This window comes from Hetaerina americana, unplaced genomic scaffold, assembly GCF_022747635.1.
Source record: "Hetaerina americana unplaced genomic scaffold, ioHetAmer1.1.p SCAF_3, whole genome shotgun sequence".
NCBI classification, from domain to species: Eukaryota; Metazoa; Arthropoda; class Insecta; order Odonata; family Calopterygidae; genus Hetaerina; species Hetaerina americana.
Window position 1 is genome coordinate 71,907,353 of NW_027286874.1, and position 21,706 is coordinate 71,929,058.

Sequence of the window (21,706 nt, forward strand, 5' to 3'; positions counted from 1 at the left end):
TGGTCGACTGCGATTTCTTATCTTTCATAAAGCGTAAATTTTTTTAATGGGAAATGTCTGGGGTGTATTTATGTCTTTTAAAAATATCAAAATGTTATTACATATTGATACTTTGACGATTTATGCTAATTCTCTTTTTGTGGTAGTTCGAACTTGAATAGAAAATGTCATACATAACTTAAAAACCGTAAACTTATTTACTGTAAGCTACCGTTAACATATTCTTTGGAAAAGTCAAGAATCAAAACCCGAGCGAACCCACGACTTGAATGACACCTAATGAGGTAAGCGAAAGCTCAAGAAATTCGACACTCCGAGAAAAGTATTAAAATTGAGTTAAATATTTATGCGTTAATTTTCGAGCATGTAAAATTCGTAACACATTACAAATTCGTGAGCTATTGTCTTTAAAAGTTAAATTCGAATAAAAAATGGGGGAATCTTCAGCATCACAACTACGTTTTGTGAAGAAGACAACTCGCAACTATTACAGACCAACTCCAATAGTGAAATTTCCATAACAACCTTGCGAGAATATTGGTCATGATAGGGCGACTTATTGGCTAATTAATCCGTCATTGGCCTGTGGTTGCATTTAAGGGAAGGGTTTCAGTAATTAACGTGACACACTTTCGTCTTTATCTCCCCGTGGGCTCGCTGCCTTGCACGCTAGCTCGATGCAATATTGCCAGCGGAATAATATGCCAAAAGGATACTCTTCGCCACTGAATAATGAAAGCCTGCTATATGAAACCCTAATCTTCAATTACCTTGTGAGTGGCAAATGTTTTGGGAACACGATACATTCAACTCGTAAAGCAGGGGATGCTTGACGCTTCGTGTCAAGCGTACAGTGAAATTAATTTTGCATTTTCCCTGAACTCTGTCCACAAATTGATGGAAATGGGAAATGAATCATTTAAGATATTTAATTTCAATTGATCTAAAATGGCAAAACAAACGTGAATTTTGAAAGATGAGACATGAAAAATCACCAAAGTTGATACAATTATGAAAAATGAAATAATATGTTGGGCGTGAGGTATTCAGAGGGTATTTAATTAAATGTTACCTTTTATTTTATGCAAATTCATTTGTAGAATATCCTTTGGAAAAAAAACATATTTCCCCCGCTTTAATAGTTTTCTGATTTTTTCTTAAAATTTCCTCATTCAAATCCTCTACCTCTGCCGGAGGAGGTCAACCGCTTGTGTAGAATGTGGCAAATGAATGAGTCAACAATACAAGGGTCCAATCGTTTGGTTCACTTTAAAAACCACGTGGGTGGTTTTTGTGCAGCCACCATTACGTTAAGGCACGATCTCTTGTATCTCCTGATGAGAAAACCAAATTTGGTGTTTTTTCATGCACGGGACTCGCTGCGCGGCTCAATTTACCCGTCAGATTAATCTCCGCCGAAGGTTGAACTTTTGTATGGAAGATAGAGCACGAGAAATGTCCCAGGATCTGGGATCGAGATCCCACTACCTAAGTTTTTTCTTTATTATAGCATCCAGGGAGTATTGGAGCAGTCGTTTTGATTTAGCGATAGACATTTTATATTCTCCTAAATGACGAGCTTTTCGAGGACGAGGCATCGAAAAAGGTTTGTGGGACAAGGATAGGAGCGGAATTATTGATGCAATTAAAATTATTTCGTTCCTGAATAATCAAACTACAAGCATTTTTTGGTTCTCACTTTCGCGAAGGTTCAAAACTTTTGATAAAATCAAATATCTACTACCTCCTGATCTCGGGTATTTGAAAATTGGACTAGAATTCTAGAAATACAATTTAAAATCCATTCCGATCAACCCACAAAGATAACTGCCTGATTTTTTTTCAATCTCTTCAGATCTCCCGGGATAAAATTCGAGAATGAATTTCCACTCCGGCACGTGAAGCCGTCGATATCTCCTAGAAGAAGCGGAGGCAATAGACGAATAAAAAGTTTGAAAGACGTGCGGCGCACATGCGCGGTGACCAAACTTTGAAAATACCGTGCCCATCTCCGGCTAGGGAGGAGCAAGGGGAATGGTCGGGAGTTTGACTCGGGGATTCCCACATTTTTTAAGGGAGCAGGAGAATCACGAAGGGGGAGGGGGATAATTTTCCCCCGCGAGGTGGTTCATCCCTTCGTGCTCTGACACAATTAAAACCCGGCCGCCGAAATGGCCGTAAAGTGATGAGTTCACTCGCCTCATCTCCCACGTTCATCCCCCGCACACTCCCACGTACCTCCTTTCCAAACTCCCCTCTTATCGAGAGGGGGCTTGGTAATGCCTGTCCGAAGGTGGTAGAGGTGGTGTGCGCTCCCGGTGTGCTACTGGAGTGAGTGCGATCCCCCTCTCCTTTTCACTCTATAACCGATCCCATTTTCTCCCCCGCCGGCAGGTACGGGAGACGATAGGACCGGCGTCGGAGGGGTTCGCTCCTCGCCTTGGTGACCCCAGCGTGCGGTGCCCGAGAGCGGCTCTGCGGCGACCGTGCTGGCGACTTTCCCGCAGACCGAGGGGCGCCGGAGAACGATGCTCCTGCCGGATATGCGGCATGACGCCCAACACTCCGCGTTCAAGGAGGTAAACGCATGGGTCGTCCCACCGCCCCGCCCCGTTCACACTAGCCCAGGTTGGAATACCAAGGTAGGTTTCACTCGTTGACTGGTACTGCCCTAAGTGTTCCCGACACATTTGATGAGAGAGCGCTGAGTTCACCTCGCGTTTTTTATTTATTTAGTTTGGTACCCTGCAAGCCACCGGCAGGGTGTGTGGCAGGGGGTGAATACACACCAGAATAATTGTGACCCGAATATGACCCTACTGCGGTTGAATAGTTATGCTGATCCTTTATCGTTCGTGGAAAAAATAACATATTTTAAGATGTTCTATCTGTTCTACACTTAATCTCTCTAATTTTATTGACATGATCTCTCCTACCGTAATACAATGGGGCTACATTTTCAACATCACTGCTGAAGAGACGTCCTTCCAATTTATGCAAGAGCTTCAATCTGTAATTTAGCCTTCGCTCCGCAAGTGATTCCCAGCCTAGCTGCTCTAATATTTTGGATATACTGCTAAGTTTATCATAACAACGTTTTACAAACCTGGCTCCTCTACGCTACACGCGATCCAAATCGGCGAATTAATCCAACTTTGTGAGGATCTCACTTGCAGCATATTCTTAATGAGGCCTAACCAACGACAAATAACATTTCTCTTTCACCCTTTCATCACATTTACTAAGTACTCTTCTAAAAAATCCTATTTTTTTGTTAACTTATCCTCATATTCCCCTCATAGAATGAGTTTAACCCAGGGCAGATCGTGAGTGAGGGTAACGCTTAGGTATTTTTGAGGCTACACATTCCATTTCTGTGTTCCCAATGTAGTAGGCGTTCGGGTGGGAATTGCTCTTTTTCCAAAAATTTGTGACCACGCACTTTTTTAAGTTTAATTGTAATTGTCAAGTGCGCGTTGTTTAGCATTAAGGTCTTCTGGCAAAGCTGCTGTGTCATCAGGATCACGGATATCAGGGTAAACCACTGCATCGTCGGCAAATAAACGTATCCTACTAGTGACTATGGAGTTAACGTCGTTAACTTAAAGTATAAATAAAAGAGGTCCGATGACACTTCCCTGGGGAACACCTGAAGTAACTTCTACTGCACTTGAGCTGTCTCCATCTATCACTACTCTTTGAACCCAACCATTCAAAAAGTCTTCAATACAACTCCGGATATTATTGTCTATGCCATATGTTTCTATTTGTGAGTAGTTTACTTTGAGGTACTTTGTCGAAGGCTTTCTTAAAATATAGAAAAATCGCGTCCACTGGAATATAGCTCTCTCTCTCGAAGTAAGAATATCATGAACAAAAAGCGCAAGTTGTGTCTCGCAGGATCTACATTTTCGGAAACCGTGCTGATTTTTCAATAATAACTCATGATTATCGAGGTGTCTCACGATCGAACTAGCAATTGTATGTTTCATAACCTTGCCGACAATGAGATAATACCATAAATGAAACTCTTTAATTGCATGACCGCTTTTCGAACGGCTGTATTTGAAATTTGAATTGATTGAATCTTAAAAGAGGAGAGTGGAATAGCTGAAGCAAGCTACCTATCCCTTTTTTCATCTAGTATGCAGTACCTCTGTTTGTGGCTCATTACTTCAGTAGAATGCGACCACATTTAAATTGTTGAATTTGCTTTTTACTGTGGCGTAGAATAGAACTCAGTATGGGCAGTGAAAAGTTCATTCCTTTGCTGAATTTCCCAGAGATTTCTCTAAAATAACAAAGGCCATAGAGAGGAAGCAAGTGTTTGAGGTAGAGTGAGGCAAAAACGGTCGGAAAACGTAAAGTAAACATGTTGAAGTTCGGGAATGATTGGACGTTTTAAAAGTATTTCACCTCCATTGGGAGGGCAGGATGATAGTCCCAAACGTGTTTATTTTTAATTTTAAATTCAACTTAGTTATTTGCTGTGTATTGGACGTGATAACTTGCTAGCTAACATATTCAGATAATAAGTGGAGGCCCCAGGACGATTCCCGATGATTTAGGCTTTCACAGCTTTGCCCAAGTGTGTGATTTTTCGGGTACCAGATCTTTCTGGCAGACCAGAGGTTGTACCGGGAAAGAAACTGACCATCTTACTCCGATGTGTGAATTTCGCACGCTGCATAGGGATTATCAGGAGAAGAGTTCTGCACTCTCTTGTCAAATTAGTCTGCAGATATACCATGAACCTACAGTGGGTGAAATTCACGTATTCACATGTACTTTACCTGTGCCGTTTGAAGCGACTAGAGCTCGTAGGTGCATCTGAGACCCTCTGTTCAGAGCTAAATTCACAGTCTATTATTACGTTACCATTCATCTCAACCTGTATGCATAACCATCAGTGTATTTCTATGTGTGATGATACAGCAGACTATAGCATCTTGTAGTTGATAACGATTTCTTACGCGTTTGGGACTCACGTTCGCATTCAAAGAACTAGTCACAAATACTAAACTAATTTTCTCACTTTTTGCATGCACTCTTCAATAAGATGTTGTATGGTTGACAACCAATTATTTATTTGTTTTATTTTGTAAATTCATGCTTTAATCTTTCAGCTGCCGAGAACGAAAAATTCTTTGTCATTATTAAGGATTTATTAGAAAAGTACTGGGTAAATTTGATGGAAAGGTTAAAGAGAAATGTTATCTTTCGATGGTTAGGCCTCATTTAGAATATGCTGCAAGTATATGGGGTCCTCATGAAGTTGGATTAATTGCCCAATTAGGTCGCAAGCATCGTAGAGGAGCTATATTTGTACAACCTTGTTATGATAAACTTAAGAGCGTATTCAAAACATTAGAGGAGCGTGGCTGGGAATCACTAAGAGCGAATGTTAAATTACAGATTGAAGCTCTTGCGTAAATTGGAAGGAAGTTTCTTTAGCAGTGATGTTGAAAATGTATAAATACCCTCATCGTATTACGGTACGAGATATCATTTCAAATTAGTTTGAGAGATTTAGTGTAGAGCAGATAGATTTAAGATATCATTTTATTCACAAAAGATAAGGGATCAGAATAACATTTTCCGACCGCGGTAGGATCATATTCGGGCCAAAATTAGTCAGATGTGTATTGACCTCCTGCCACACACCTTAGCCGTGGCTTGAAGGGTGCTAAAGTATCAAAATATCAAATATTAAAAATATGCATGGCTATCAATGGCTCAAAATCCTCTTGAAGATAAGACACTATCTTAGGCGTTTCTTGGTGGGGGTCTTTCATACTAGGCCTAAATGAGGGAAAAATAACTTGGCAGATTATATTAGGATTTTTTATTTGTCACGACCATGGTTTTGTCGCAAGACAACATCACCACCTGATGCCTCGAGACGAAACCATAGTCGTAAAAAATAAAATGTCTTGTGAAATCTGCCAAGTTAGTCTTCCGTCACTTTTTACTCTTGAAAAATTTTTATCAATAGTAGTCTACCCGTCAGTGTAGGTTTTTTATGAATTCAGTAGCTAAGCGCGTCTATACTTCTTAGTCCCACATGACACGGCAAAAAGTGATTACTCCAAAATTCAGCATTATAATTAACCATTCTTCGGCTGCCACGTACGTGTGCTTACTTCCTACATCCCTCCTTTTCGTCCAACATACCTATTCTTTTCCAGCTTCTACTTTGTTTTCCCAATATTATCCCATCTGCCAATGGTCTCAAGATTTCATTTCCACTCAACATGCTCTGCATCCTATGTTCCTGCTATCTTTTTTTCCCTTGACTTTTTCCTCTCACAGCCTCGTCTCCTCAAATAATGATGTCTAGAATTTTGTTTGTTTTTTCCCGTCTTGTTCACTTTTTCCATTCTCCACGCCAGCATTTTGAAGGCATTCAATGCTTATCCTCTTGGATCAATGACCAAGTTTCCGATTTGTGCAATACTACGCTCCATATTCAAGGTTTCCCTAAATCTTTTCTTTAAATCTGAACTCAAGGTACAAGCATCAACTCTCTATTCTTTGTTTAAACTTCATAACTTTGCCCACATAAAACACTTTCCGAATAGTTTGTCTTTTTTACCTGCTGTAGTTTGTGGCTTACAACTTTCAGGTTTATCGTATACCTCATATTCATGGAGGACCATATTATCATCGCTTTCTTTTCATTGATTCTTATAGATAAATTGATAATCTGGAAGATAAATTGATATATCTGGTGCATCATTTAGTAATGTTCTTATAAGTAACTGTATTTTCTTGGCTGGCTAGGTAACCACAGATTGATCATTCACCAAGTCTGAATTGATCAGTTCCTCGCCTACGTTGATACCTTTCTCCAGTCCTTACCATGCGTAAACGCTGAAAAGCGCTGATAGTAATGATCAGTACTGTCCCACTCCCCTGCCTATCATGGCCCATCCGGGATCTCCATCCACTACCCATGCCTGTGATATCTGATACATGTGAAAGTTTCGGATAACTCATCTCTTAAGCCTACTCCTTTTTTTCTTCAATATATAAATTAATTTTACCGAAAGTACCCTTTGGAAAGCCCTCTCAAAATCCGCAAAATACATTTTGGTTTTAGTTTTTATTCCTTCAATCAGTGGCCTCGCCTCTTGGATTTTAATGAGAACCCCTGCTCTTTATAAACTCAAAATGTCCTTCTCCTTAGTAATCAAGTACGCTCTTTACAAGCTGCGTGGAAATTAAACATATGCTCTCACAGCCTTCACATGTGGCTGCTTTTACCAGTTATGGGATGGGAATAAATTCTGATCTAACGAAGCCTTTGAGCCTACTTCCTGACTCGTAATTCTTCGTGCGTTCCCGTAAAAATATTGACTCCAAGTTTTCTTTGACCATGAATTATTTGCTGGGATATGTATCCCCACGGCCTTTCTTCTTTTAATGTTGTGTTATGCTTTCTCTATTTTTCTCTCCAGAACGCAATAACCAAAGCTACGTTCATTGACATTACATTCTTTATGCCTAAAATATTCCTAATATCTTCGCTAAGTAGCTCTTCAATGTATTCTTACCATCTTATCTGAATCTTATATGATGCTCTAAATACTATTCCTGTCATAACCCTGATAGTGTCTGACTTCGTGACAGTTCATTCACTTTCCTATCACTTCACATTGTCTTTGCGAAATGTCGAAGTTATTGCATTTCTCTTTCCACCATGTTTATTTCTCCGTATTAGTTTATCGCCTTTCTTAAGAGTCAGCAATGATTGAAAACTTAGGCTATGAATTCAAATTTTCTTTCTTTCTCTTCCAAATTTATTTAAATGCCACCTAAGACAAATTTATATTTAATTACCAATCATATGGCCACATTGGAAGTCCTTAAATTTAAGTATTTTATGTATTTGTCTACATTAATTAGCTTTTAATTAGTGCTTCACATCATTACAATTTTAGCTGTCAATCGACTCAATTTATTGACATTTTTTTATTCTATTGCTCATATTTATGTAAATGAATCGAAGATAATCAGTTTGCGTGTGGTGGGGTAACGTGGGGTTTTCACTTGGATATTCTTTGACAGAATTAACTTTTTGTTTATGCAGGCATAATTGTTATATCAACTATCGTAGAATTTCCTCTGAGTGGAAGAAAGTTTTAATTTCCACTATCAATTTCTTCTGGGTGCAATAAAAGGAAGCACTTCTTAATATTTGAAGCCGCGGACTGGCGTACCATCCCGCATAAGCCAATTAAGCGTGGCCAAATTACATAGCTTATTTTTTTTAGGAACAAGAATCCCAGGAGCAATGTAATAACGCCATAATAACCCGCCTCTCGTGAGTGCTTGAGTTTTCCTGCTGCTCTCGCTCATTCCCCTTCGAGAATACCCTGGCGCCGTTCAAGTTCTGTAGCTGTTACCTTCGGCATTACGCGCACGAAAAGACTAATCATTTGTCGTAATGAAATCTTCAGAATTGCTCACTTGGATGCTCGGCAGCAATGAAGTTGCCGAGCACATAATTGTGCGTTTGGAATTGAATAATCCTTCGGTCAGTCGCAGCGAATTTCCGAGTTGATTCGCCTGTTCGAAAATTTACTAGTACAACTGCATATTTCATTCTCTGCTCGCATCTGTCACACTTAAGTCTAATGATTTCTTGATTTAATTTGAGTATTTTCTTGCCTTAAAGAGTGCATAGGACTAATGTAAATTATTGAGTCGTTCATTTGAGACAAGAATAAGCATTGTACTTACATTAATATTACTCATAAATATAGGACATGCAAATTCATTATCTCATATTACCGTAATATTAATTTTTTTCCTCCAAAGAACCGAGTGGCATTGCATTCGAGCAAAGGGTACATTCGGAGGACACTCATTTTTTCCTGGCAAAAGGCGAGAGGTTTTCCATACAAAAATGATTTATGAGTTGGGATTATGCTGTCCCATTTCCGAAATTTAAGGAGGATGCGTTCTTCACGGCTCGGGAATCCTTAAATAGGAAGAAGACAATAAATAATGCTCAATGGGGGCTCGTCTCCTGCTTTCCAGCGCCGCAAACTATGATTTTGCGTCCTCTGCTTAGATGGGGAACGAAATTCATCGCTCGTTCTGCGAAACACTTTTTGCTCCCCATTATTTTGCGCATTTAGTGATTCGTTGCAATGCGGGACGGGGAAAAGATTTTATACTATTTTTTGCTCACTGCTCCGTGCATGAAATTTAATTATCCGCGGCCATGAGCCAAAGTTTTATTTTTCCAGATGTGAGTCGAAAGAATTATAGATGTTCGTAATGCAAGACATAATCCATGCAAATCATGAATTGCATGGTACTATTTGCGGGAATAAAAGGAAAAGCGTCACCGGTTAGATATTTTTGGAAGGCGTTATGACATGTGCTTTTTAATAAGGGTTGTATCAAATAAGATACTTATCTGAAATTTTATTTGCTATGATAAATTGATACTGAGGTACTATAAATTGCCCCTTAATAAGTTACGTGTAATATCATTTTTGTTTCAACTCTGTGGATTTTATAATGATTATTTTTCAGAAAAACGCACTAATAAATTACTTAATAATAACAGAAGTGTATCTCTGGTGGAACTGTTTGATATATTTTAGCCATTCGAGAGATCTCATGTAGTTCTAAATACGGGTATGGGCATAACTTAGCGTTCTTACTCGGCTTTTCCGTCCACTAATTAGAAAAAATGGTTAAATTCACTGGATTATAGAAGATTTAAAAAAAACCCACTCCTGGTTTTAAAAACCGGCTGAAAAATTAAATAGTTCAACTAAAAAAAATGAAAAAAAATTTTGTGAGCAGCTTTTACGTACTATTAGAGGCCAATAAGTCACTGACAGATACTGGTGTACATTTGGTATTTGAAGTGCACGTTGCTCATCACATCTAACGTTTGCTATTTTAAATTCATCACGATAGACTTTTTACTATCGTCATCAGAGCATTAGCGGAGGTGGAAAGTATGTAATGGTTTGGCCGTTTTCGTATATGATCGGCAATAGTTTTATAATCTTATTCCTACAAAAAATATGAATATCATCTTAAATTTTGAAATAATTACACAAATTTATAGACTTCAAAGCATTTTGATAGAGACAGTTTTTGTCCGGGAGACAGCAGGTATTCAAAAGTTTTGTAGGGCATATAAATAGTATTCAATTGTAATTTTATTAAAACTATACGCATTTCCCAAGGAGAGTATCCTTTAAGTATCCACCCGTGAGTCAGAAGAATAAATAGTTATTTTTACGAGTGTAATAATTGCTGCTTTTAAACTTCTACCTTCGTTTTTCACAATCCAAGACCAAACTCTAAGATTGGTCTCAGGTGATAATTTAAATTGACGAAGATATATAATACCTCGACTTTTAATAGCGATTAAGTAATTAATGTGTCCTATACTCAGTCTCGGTATTTTGTAGCTCCTGGAAAACGCTACTTGCGCAATATAAATTTCCAGCCAAAGCCATGAAATGTAAATTCTCGTTTAGTATCATTCCGTACAATTGCACAGTTTAGTTTAAGTATGGATGTCCACATTTTCCGTTGGCCTTTTGGCCACCACCCGTTAGATATACTTTTCTGATTTTGCAAACCTGCAATTTAGAAATTGTGCTAATCGGCGAGAGCCAATTTTTCTCCCTTGGCCAAATTTGATTAAGATTAACATATTCCATTTCTAAAATAAAAATTAATGCTTTCTCTCCGAGTTTCTATTTAATAATAGAACTGGAAGCTGCTGATCATACTTAATGATATCATATTTTTAGTGAGAAAATACAGTCAAGTACAAAATACATGTATGTTTTGCTCAAACTTGGAAAGATGTGTTCTGAATACCTGAAGAAGGGTTTAAAAAACGCTCCGAGCAGCTTATTATTGTACTGTGGGTGTATACATTTAATTTATGTGTGTCCAGAGGCTTCGACAGGCCATTATCGACTTGACCAAATTTCATTCCGCAGCTCTCGTCCTTCTAAATGGAAGGCGTCATTCCTGACGGCATCTTAAGATGATATTAAATACCAAGTAACTGGGTGAATTTATCATCATATGACCATGCTCTTGAGATCACTTTTGCCATATCAATGAAATTGAAAATTATGTTTCATGATCGCTAACTTATATATGCCCCCTCCCTAGGTATTTTTATCAATTTGGGACGTTCTTTGTTTTTATAATATACTGTTTCTGTTATTAAAACATTCCTAAGTGTGTGTCATTGACATAATTTGATCAAATTGGAAGCCCTTAAATTTGCGGATCTTAAGAGATACTTGTAGGTTGAGATTATAAGTCTCAACTCTCCGGGCATGCTAATCATGCAATGATGCAGGTGGCTTTACCTTGTCTGTTGAAAAATTCTCCCTAATGTTTTTGAAACATTTAAGGCACTTCATGTTTTCATAGTGTTGAATATTTGGTGTTTTCTTTTGATTCTGGTTACTGCTGCTCGCAATTGTTAATATACGCGATGGGATAGAATATATTAATACTCTATTCCATGCCAATAAGAAGTGTCTGGAGCACTTAATGTACACAAATGCGATTTCCCCAGAAAGAAGTATTCTGTATGTTTCGGTAGATCGAAGCGTATGTTTCTGCCAGTACATAGTTTCTCGAAGGTTATTTGCTGACAGGGTTCATAAAAATCTCGGATTTTCATGATTTTTTCTCTGAGGAACAACTCTTTCGTCTTTTGTTGTATTTTTATCTAAATGTGTCGACGCTATTACGGTCACTCCGAGCGTTTAATTTACAATCGACCAAGAACGCAACGCTATCGAAGCTATTTTCTCTCGTCTCTTGCCCGAGTTCAACAGAGTCATGTCCAGGAAAAGAACCAGAGGCTGGAGGAGAGGAAGGGTGATAAAAGAGAAGGGATCGAGAGGGGAGGGTGGAAGGAATGCTTTCTCACCATTCGGTCGGAAAGCTCCACGGCGTTCGCGTTTGAGAGCGCGTTCGCATCGCAAGACTCGGCTGGTGGTCAATCGAGAAGTGATTAAAGTCTTGGCACCGTGACCCTCACATCCTTGCCGGACATCGCGGCGTTTAGGAACCTTTATCCCATCCGCCGCATAACCTTTTGGCTTGCGCCCAAATTTTGGGCGTTGCAAAAGCAGGCGGGGTAGGAGGCCAAGGGTTCGCAGGAAGGAAGAGCTGAGGGAGAGGGGAGGAAGGGATTGGTGGGCGGAAACAAGGATTTAGGGGCGAGGGATTGGGGTGCGTGGTGAGAGGGAGAGATGTTGGAAGTTACGGTGAGTTACGAACATTTCTGGACGGAGTTGTGGAGCTTGTGAGGCGCTACAAAGAAGTAGGAGTGCAGGAGAATCGTGAGAAGGGATAAATTTGAAGGAAGGGAAGTTTGGAAGGGAGACATGGGAAGGGATGGAGAATTATTTTTTTGCACGGAAAAAATTCCCCCTCACGACAAGCGACATAGCAGCATACTTGCGTTGACTTTTATCTTATGTCTGAACTGAACTCATATATATTTGTATATATGTCTACATATATATGTATATGCACACATATTCACATATATATGTCTAAACCGAACTTGTCCTAAGTCTGACGTGTAATACGTATGCGAGTATAGAGCTCACCTCATGCTAAGGTTTATGTTGTTTTAAATCGAAATACCAGACTTGGGGAGTCTCGTGCAACCTGCGTTTTCAAAGAAAGTTCTAGGTCATCGAAAATAACAAATTTGAGTAGATAGCGGACGTTCAGTGGCATCACCCAATGTGAACTGTGGGCTCTTCGTAAATCAATCATATACTCTAACCAATAGGTTACAACGCTGCTCGATCTGATAGTAATGAACAGAAAATTTCCCGGTGAAAGTAACTCATACTCCGAGCTTTATTCAAATGAAATGTAAATATCATTACAATTATTTACCATTACGTGAATGCTAAGACCTGGTGGTGTCTGATTTTCATGGCCTCGACCTCTTCTAAACGAAAGCTAATTGAAACGCCAATCATAATAATTGACACAAATACCAAACCGGCTTCGAAATTACCATGGTTATTTTAATGAACATCGAGGGAGGACATTATTAAACGTCTCATCTTGAAAGCGACCATTCTGCACGCCATTACAAACCAAGAAAATATTACTGTAATCTTTGCTGTCCCTTGGGTTACTCTGTGGCTCACGGCATGTCGATCCGGTACCCTTTCGAATTCATGAATATTTTGTGGATATAAAAGTGGAGTGTTACGAATTTCTTTCCCCGATTTGAATACATTTTCTCGTGAGAACGATGCAAAGTAAAATAAGTGACACTAACATTTTAGTGGAAGACGCCAACAGTAAACCCAATGTCTCTGGTAAAAAGGTTCTTTCCGATTTGGCAAGAAAATGGACAGAATAAGTTACTGCGAAACAGAAAAGTGCACGCAAAATAGAAATATAAGTGGATTGGGATGGAAATAGTAATGTATTGCCTTCGTGAAAAAATGACAGATTTTCCAACAGGTACCTCAAACGTGAGATATCGTACAATAGACTTCACATTTTTGGCGACATTATGTCACATTCGTTCTTCCCCCGGCGGACGGTGAGGTTTGGAGGGTCATGAATGGGACGGAGTACGGGAAATAGTAACATGGGAGTCACGTGAAAGGAAAAAGGGAGGTGGAAGGAATATCCAGGTCGGCGGAGAGCGAGAAAGCGAGGAAAGAACGTAGCTATTTCGTTAAACCTCTCCTTTATTCCCACATCGATAAACACTCTTCAGTTGAGCCTACGTATTGTCTCTCTCGTCCGAAATTTACGACATCATTTGTTGTAATTACGTAATAGCTCTGGTTATGTTGGATGAACCCCTAACATAATTGTAGGTATTTATTTTGATGCCTTTGTTTCCGTACTTTTGGTAAAATATCACGAGACATTTTAATTCCATGTGATTTCTTTTATTGAAATAGTTCGTCATGATCATTTATCACCGCCTTAGCATATGGAGAGATTCTCATTTTCATATCCATAAATGTAATTTATCAGAGGTAGAAAAGTTCGTTAAATGAGGTAAAGAAAGGTTGTAATTTATATTTCAATTTTGTCTCCCTCTTTTTTGTGGCGTCTTTTTAAAAAAAATGAATGATATATTATCATTTCCTGGAGCTTAGTTTTTGAAGTCTCCGGAATGCGTATTTTCCGGCAGTTGGTCCAGCCCTTCCTGCAGTGAAATAGGACCAAAAGTCTCTTAATGGTTTTTTTGAGCTACTTTACGCCATGTTTTGATGAGCCGTTTTAATAAAATGAGACGTTTTTTGTGGTTCTTGCTGTGAGGTGATTTAAGTCGGGAAGTTCTTGATGATTTTATTTTATCATTATTTAATAACATTGTTAAATGCATATTATATATCATAACCCATCATAATTAATTTTGGTGGGGCCAGTGTAAAAACAAAGGCCACTTTTGTATGAGATGTCTAGCGGTTTGCGTCACCAAATCCGATAAGGAGAGTTGTTTGTGTATACTATATGTATACATAGCTCAGTTCTATTTTTCCACATAGGAAGGTGGTATTTCCACCAAAATTTTCGGAATACGTGTGAGTGTCCTCTTTTATGTTTTTCTATATTTTTGTATTTAGGAGGAACAGTTCACGTAGTTAGGAAGTGTTTTGACCAGGATGGTCTAAGTAGTAGGGACATAAGGAGGAGAATTGCGTTAAGCAAAGGAGTTTTCACAAGGAGGAGGGATTCGATGACAGGGATTTTGAGCAAGGATATCCAGAAAAGGTTTGTCAAAGCCTTGATATGGAGCGTGGTTTTTTACGGCGCGGTAACTTGGTCATTGGAGCAGGATGATAGGCATAGATTGGAGGCTTGTGAAAGGTGTATGAGAGGAAGGACAGATAAGGTTAAATGGACCAAAAGGATAACAAACTAGGAAGTGCTAGGTTTGGTGGGCGAGGAGATGGAATCGTAGGGAGAAATCATAATGAGGCTGGAAAAATGGATGAAAATCATATCGATCAGCTGTGGGATGTTGAAGGCTGTAATGGAGGGGAGAATGTTCAGCAAACAAGGAAAGGGCAGTAATAGGATAGGGATGTTGGACGAGATGAAGTACTCAGGGATGAAGTAGGACTTGTTGCAGAGTTGGATGTGTTTTATTAGGAGAAACTTCCTATATACTTGGTAGTTGTGTCCATCCAAAACCTACCTTAACCGGCAGATTACCTAATAATAATAAATGTTCTTTTTATCATTTACGTAATCCCTTTATCTTCATCATAATCTCAAGGATGTATGACCACGCCAAAATGGTGTACTTTGATACGCATTCAATCGTTGTAATTATGATTCATTCGTTTTCCTCTCATTTGCTCATGTAATAGAACAGAAAATATTTATTTAATGGATTACGTGTGGCCAAAAATTATTTCGATGACGGACACTAAAAAATCCGATACTTTTGCTACTCTTGTGAACTTTTAGACTTTCCGACAGTTTGAAGCTCATAATTGGCCTAAAATTCCAGACCCTAGCCCTCTTTTGTTGGTTAACATAATTGAGAATCGGCACAAAAATTACTATAGTGAAAAAATAACAAGTAATGTTTGATTGCTATTCTCCCTATAATAGTTTTCGTACGGAGATTTGGAAATGAAAAAATAGTAATTTTGTGATTCAATAGAAAATTTATTGCGATACGACCCGGGTTTCGACGTTCAACGTCATCTTCAGGTAACTACTCTAATAGACATCCATCTATATGAATGATATATGAATGTCTATATGGATGTCTATATGGATGTCTATACGAATGTCTGTAAGAGTTGTTACCTGAAGATGACGTTGAATGTCGAAACCCGGGTCGTATCGTAATGAATTTTCTGTTGAATCACAAAGTTACTATTTTTTCATTTCCAATATGAATCGAGTCCATAAAGTTACGCCGGAAACCACCAATTCTACGGAGATTTAATGCTAGGGTTTATTATATCTTATGCTATATTGTACGTAAAGATCTTGTAGTGTTAAATCGTTATAAGAACAGGTGGCAAGTTTCTTCCCGCGAGAAATTAAATAGGCTCTTTCTGTTACATTCCCAACAGTAATAATAGATAGATAGATAAGCGTTTTTATTCGGGCGAAATTGAGACCATAAAGTCCCTTCTTCCATAAAACCCATTGCCAAATGCATAAAAATAATAATAAGAGGAAATATAAAGCGATGTAGAAAAAGAAAAGAATGGTAAAGTCATATATATATATACATACGAGGGTCATCCGGAAAGTAGTACCCGTTCGTGAAATAAAGACACAAAAGTAAATATTAACAAACATAAAAAATTTTATTTGAAAGAGGATACTTTAAACTACTTCTCAACATAATCTCCAAGCAAATTAAGGCATTTGTCATAACGTGTGACAAGTTTCTGTATTCCTGCTGCATAGTCCTTCGCCGCCAGCTCATTGAGATACGCGAGGGACCCATCTTGCACAAATTTTTGCATAATGCAGATGGTGTTTAACAATTTCATGAACAATTGTTCGAGAAACATTGGGAAAATGCTCACAGATGTCATCAATTGTGACGCGCCGATCGTTCCTCACGAATTCGTCAACTGAGCTCACCAGTTGGTCTGTAATGACAGACGGTCTCTCCGAACGCTCATCGTCGTGTGTGTTCCCCCTCCCCATGTTGAAGTTGCGACACCACCGCCGAACAGACGACTCGTCCATTACATTGTCTCCATACACCTCCTTTAATTGGCGATGAATATCACATGGGCGAACGTTTCTTGCATTGAGGAATTTAATCACTGCCCTCACTTCACAACTGGCGGCGTTCTCAATTTTTTTAAACATTGTAAACAATCACAGAAACAACACAGGCAATGCTAGCGTCACGCAACTTGGCTCAGAGAAGGCAGACAAGCCACTGAAGCTATCTGACCTCGTCCAGCGGCTACTCGCGTCGTCAGCACTTCATGCGGCACGAACGGGTACTACTTTCCGGATGACCCTCGTATAATAAAAAAAATAAGCTCAAGATGTAATTTTGTGGGAAAAACCTATGGAGTTCAAACATGGAGACCCTAATAAAAACCCACGCAGGAAAACACCCACAAAGAAGGAGGATGTGAAAAACCTGCAAGATAGTAAAAAAATAAATGAAATAAAGTACACAAAATACAAATATTACAGTGTGAGGTACTTTAAACTACCAAAATATCAGAGTCGCCGGAGTAATTTTTATCATGCTCGCCGTGAGGGTTGTTTTACTGACCACTGCGCTTCTTACGTTTACTCTTATGGAGGGCCGCTGCTCTAACCTCAGATCCGTTGACGGTTTTTGTTGGTCCGTACTCACTCTCAAAGTCTCAGTGCACTCAGAGAATTGTGTTGTATTTTTAGGCCATCTTGACCAAGGGTACACCATTACTTGTACTTTATTGTCTTCCGCTTATTATCGAAGACTGCATGTTCAAGGAGCACACGCCTTACTTCGCAGGTTACGTTTTTATCTGGAAGTTATGCCACGAGTTGTGTTATGATAGCTGCACTCCGTAGATTTACAGGTGTAAGCATAGGCTGGAAATACGATGGTTAGGGAATGTTTAAATAGTAGTGTCAGGTCTTAAATACGCGCTATTGCAGTTTAAATGAAATTCACATATTTTGTAAGAGATTAACTCTCAGTGCAGTAAACTGATTTTTGCATCAATTACAGTTAAATATTTTTCTCATAAAAATCTCCAATTTTGGATCATTCTTTTTTCACGATAAAGTTTTAGACAGATATGGGCGGAAAAAGAATCCAGCCCTTCTCAATGTGAAAAAAAGCTGGGGAGAAGTTTTTTTACCATCTTAAATTATTTAAATATGCTCATTGTCTTAAAGGTTAATATTTATGTACTAAAAGTAAAATATTTATGTAATTTAAGAGGAGTAACTTTTGAAAAGTGAAATGTGATTCTTTGTAGCGTTGTGGGAAGAAACCTTAGCTCTTTATTTTGATTATAGCATCCGTATTTAATGATCAAAATCGCATTTAATGATCAAATCAGTAGACAATTAGGCAATCAGCTGATCAGTTAAACCCTGAGCTTTCAGCCTCTGCGTTAATTCAATTATGCCGTTGAAATTATGCTATAGTACATTACAAAAACTATTCCACGAAATCTTTAGCAAAGATGTCTCTCAAGAATTCTCATGTAACGACGAAAGCAAGTAAACTTATCCACGTTTATGACTTTAGCAGTTTTGACAACGGAGTCGGTCCAACACAAATTTCTACAGGTGAGATTTTTTTTAAGGTAATCTACCGGTTAAGGTAGGTTTTTGGATGGACACAACTACCAAACAAATATTTTATTACTCCTAACAAAACACAAAATCCATCATCCTACTCTATATCAGGTCCCTCTTCATCTCTGAGTACTTTCTTCCTCCCTTCATACCGTCCAACATCCCTATCCTGTTCCTTCCCTTTCCTCTTTTGCCCAACATTCTACCCTCTATCACAGTCTTCAACATTCCACTGCCGGTCAACACCCCCTTCATCTACTTTTCCTGCCTCCATAGGATTGCTCCCAACAAACCCCTCTCTTCGCCCACCAGACCAAGTACTTCCTCATTTGTTTTCTTCTCTGTCCATTTCACCTTCTCCATTCTTCTCCACACCCACATTTCAAAAGCCTCCAATCTACATCTATCCTCCTGCTTCAATGACCACGTTTCCGCACCGTACATAGCTACGCTCCATATCAAAGTTTTTACGAGTCTTTTCTTAACATCCTTACTCAACGTCCCCGTCATCAACTACCTCCTCCTTGTGAAAGCCTCTTTGCCTAGCGCAATTCTTCTCCTTACGTCCCTACTACTTTGACCGTGTTGGTCCAAAACACTACCGAGATACGTAAACTGTTCTACCTGCTCTAGTTTTTGCCCTCCTATTTTAATGTTAAGCTTGGCCTTTTTCTTTCTAGAAAATCACATAACCTTTGTTTTATTAATATTGATTCTCATCCCATACCTGTCGCACTGAATTTCCAATTCACTCAGCAATGCTTGCAGCCCCTTGGCTGACTGACAAACTAAAGCTTGGTCATCAGCAAACCTAACTGATTTTACGAATTCCCCGCCCACTTTCATTCCTACCTCCAGTTCTTCCCATGCCTCTTTGATTATTTCCTCTGCTTACAGGTTGAACAGCAACGGCGATAATGGGCAACCCTGCCTTACACCCCTTCCTAGCACTGCCCATCCTGACTCCCCGTTTCCCACCGGCACCTGAGCAGTCTGAGACATGTACAGGTTGCGGATTAGCCTCCTTTCCCTCCAATCTATTCCTATTTTCTGCAATATAATCATTAGTTTTTCCCAATTCACTCTATCAAACGCTTTTTCGAAATCTACGAAACAGGCAAATACCTCCTGGTTGTGTTCTATATTCCCCTCGATTAATAATCCCATTACTGCAATGGCATCACGCGTACCTCTCCCCTTCCTAAACCCAAACTGATCATCCCCTAAGAAATCATTTGCCCTACTCTCTATCCTTTAGTTTACGATCCTTAGAACTACTTTAGCTGCGTGTGATATCAAACTTATTGTCCTGCAGTCCTCACATGATGTAGCCTTTACCTTTTTCGGAAATATTTATACATATATATAAATAAATAAATGAATAAATAAATAAATATTTTTGTTTATATATATATATATATATATAATGGGTCGCGGTAGTCCAGGGGGTAGAGCGTTGGACAACTGACCAGAGGGTCCTGGGTTCGATTCCCGGGCCAGGCACTCTGGGCACCTGCAGCTCCACCCAAGCTATGTGATTTTTCGGGTACCAGGTCTTCCTGGGAAACCATAACCGGCACAGTGAGAGGCACTGGCCCCCCTACCCTGATGTGTCACTTTCACACGCCATCGGGCTTAGTACTTGGTGAACTCTACCATCACCTACCAAACCGACTGTGATTAAACAACCAAAACGAAAAGAACTCACTTCAATATTTCGGTGGCCCCAGCCACCTTAATCAGAGTATACACGTACATATATAATCATATATATGTATATATATATATATATATATATATATATATATATATATATATATATATATATATATATACATATACATAGATATACACACACGCACACATGCAGGGAACTATGAGAAGAGAGGGCTAATTAAAATTTGCCACGACTCTTGCGTGAATTGTCTCTGAGATTTTTTAGCCTTTCAACCATTTTCAGAAGGGATTTTATTAATATGATAGTACTCCGAGATTCAGTTGCGATTAAACACTGGGCCCAACGAAATGGAGCATGCAATGAAGTGAACAAATTATGTACATAGGAATGGAATTTTCGAGAATAGTAGAAAGTGGGAAGAAAATAAACAAACGGTGCATAAGAGGATCGCCTTGAAAGAACCTTAAAGAGTAGAAGGGAATCCAAGGTTATCACGGATCCCATCTCATCGAATCTCCTGAATTATTAAATATAGCGTCACGTAAATGGCAGCGGTCTGAAATAAGAACCGAGATGTCATTAAATAAGGGACGGGATAGTTTTAATCATGGAAGTTAATAGTTATCATCAAGTTGGGCTAAATTTAATCAAAGTACACGACATTTTGGTGGGAGAATATTAGTAATGCCAAGGATGAGTTATGGATGAATTGTCGTGGAGGTGTAAGAAGTGACGTAGCAGCACCTAAGGTTTTTGTGATCAATTAATTTCTGTTATATTTCGCAGCAATAAAGGTGAAATGAATAACCACTCCACGCTTTGAATAGCACACTGCTGATAATTGCTCGGAACTGATGTGACGTATTTACTGTTAAATAATTTTTCCTTAAAAGTTATGTCCTTTTTGAAATAATGCGTTTAAATAAGTCTAAGTGATCTCCGGGTATTAAGCCGCAGCCATTGATTATTTTAGACTACCTTCTCCTGTCATGTCAAACTTCGTTACGAATTCCCCAATTCTCTCTCTCCCTTTTATTCGCTCTTTATTCTCTTTAATTTAATTAAATTGATGCAATCCGCTCTACAGTTGTCGATCTTTCCCCGCGTACGAATTTTAAAGCCACTGGGTTATTATTTTCGTCTATCGTCTTTATCATGCAATATTCGGGGATATCACACTTTATTTAAACAGATATATCGACCTTTAATGCGATGTATTTTTGGGCATCCATTTTCTTGAACTTTTCCGCGGTTGCTTGGTTAACGAGTGCGATACCTACGGTCTTTGCCGCTCATCCCATTAAAGGACTTGTTAGATTTGATGCCAATGTAACGCATAAACGCCATCACAGTTCAGCTGACTGTAAGACCTAGTCAAGGGAGCCAGGTATTCGGAAACGTAGGTTCGTCTTGTGTGAGATATTAATCACCTTTGGAATAATAGACGGAGGACCGGGACAAACATATCGGAGGCCGCCGCGTTTCTGGAGGGAGGGTTCGGCGGAGGAGGAGGGCGGTAGATTGGAGTTTTGGGGGTGGGATTGGTGGGTGATTGAATTAGGGACGGGGAGATGTGCGAAGGAGGGAGGAGGATGTAGCGAGATAGCAATATGCGAAATCCATTTCGCTCGATTGCGTCGCTCCTTGCCATCCCTTCCCTCACCCTCTCTCCCATTCCTCCCTTCCCCTGGACTTCCAGTCATCCTCCCAAGCCCTTCCGCGCCC

General features: G+C 39.2%; 1 protein-coding gene across 2 annotated transcripts in view; it reads left to right on the forward strand.

Moving 5' to 3' along the window:
- LOC139690558 (uncharacterized) overlaps positions 1–21,706 on the forward strand; it is a 244,783-nt gene that overhangs the window by 44,366 nt on the left and 178,711 nt on the right. Inside the window, exon 2 of one of the 2 annotated variants that reach the window (XM_071588025.1) lies at positions 2,395–2,642. In XM_071588025.1, the coding sequence (XP_071444126.1) occupies positions 2,529–2,642 (114 nt within the window). In that variant the 5' untranslated portion in view covers positions 2,395–2,528. The remainder of the gene's footprint in view (positions 1–2,394; positions 2,643–21,706) is intronic. The other variant, XM_071588026.1, reaches the window with a different exon arrangement.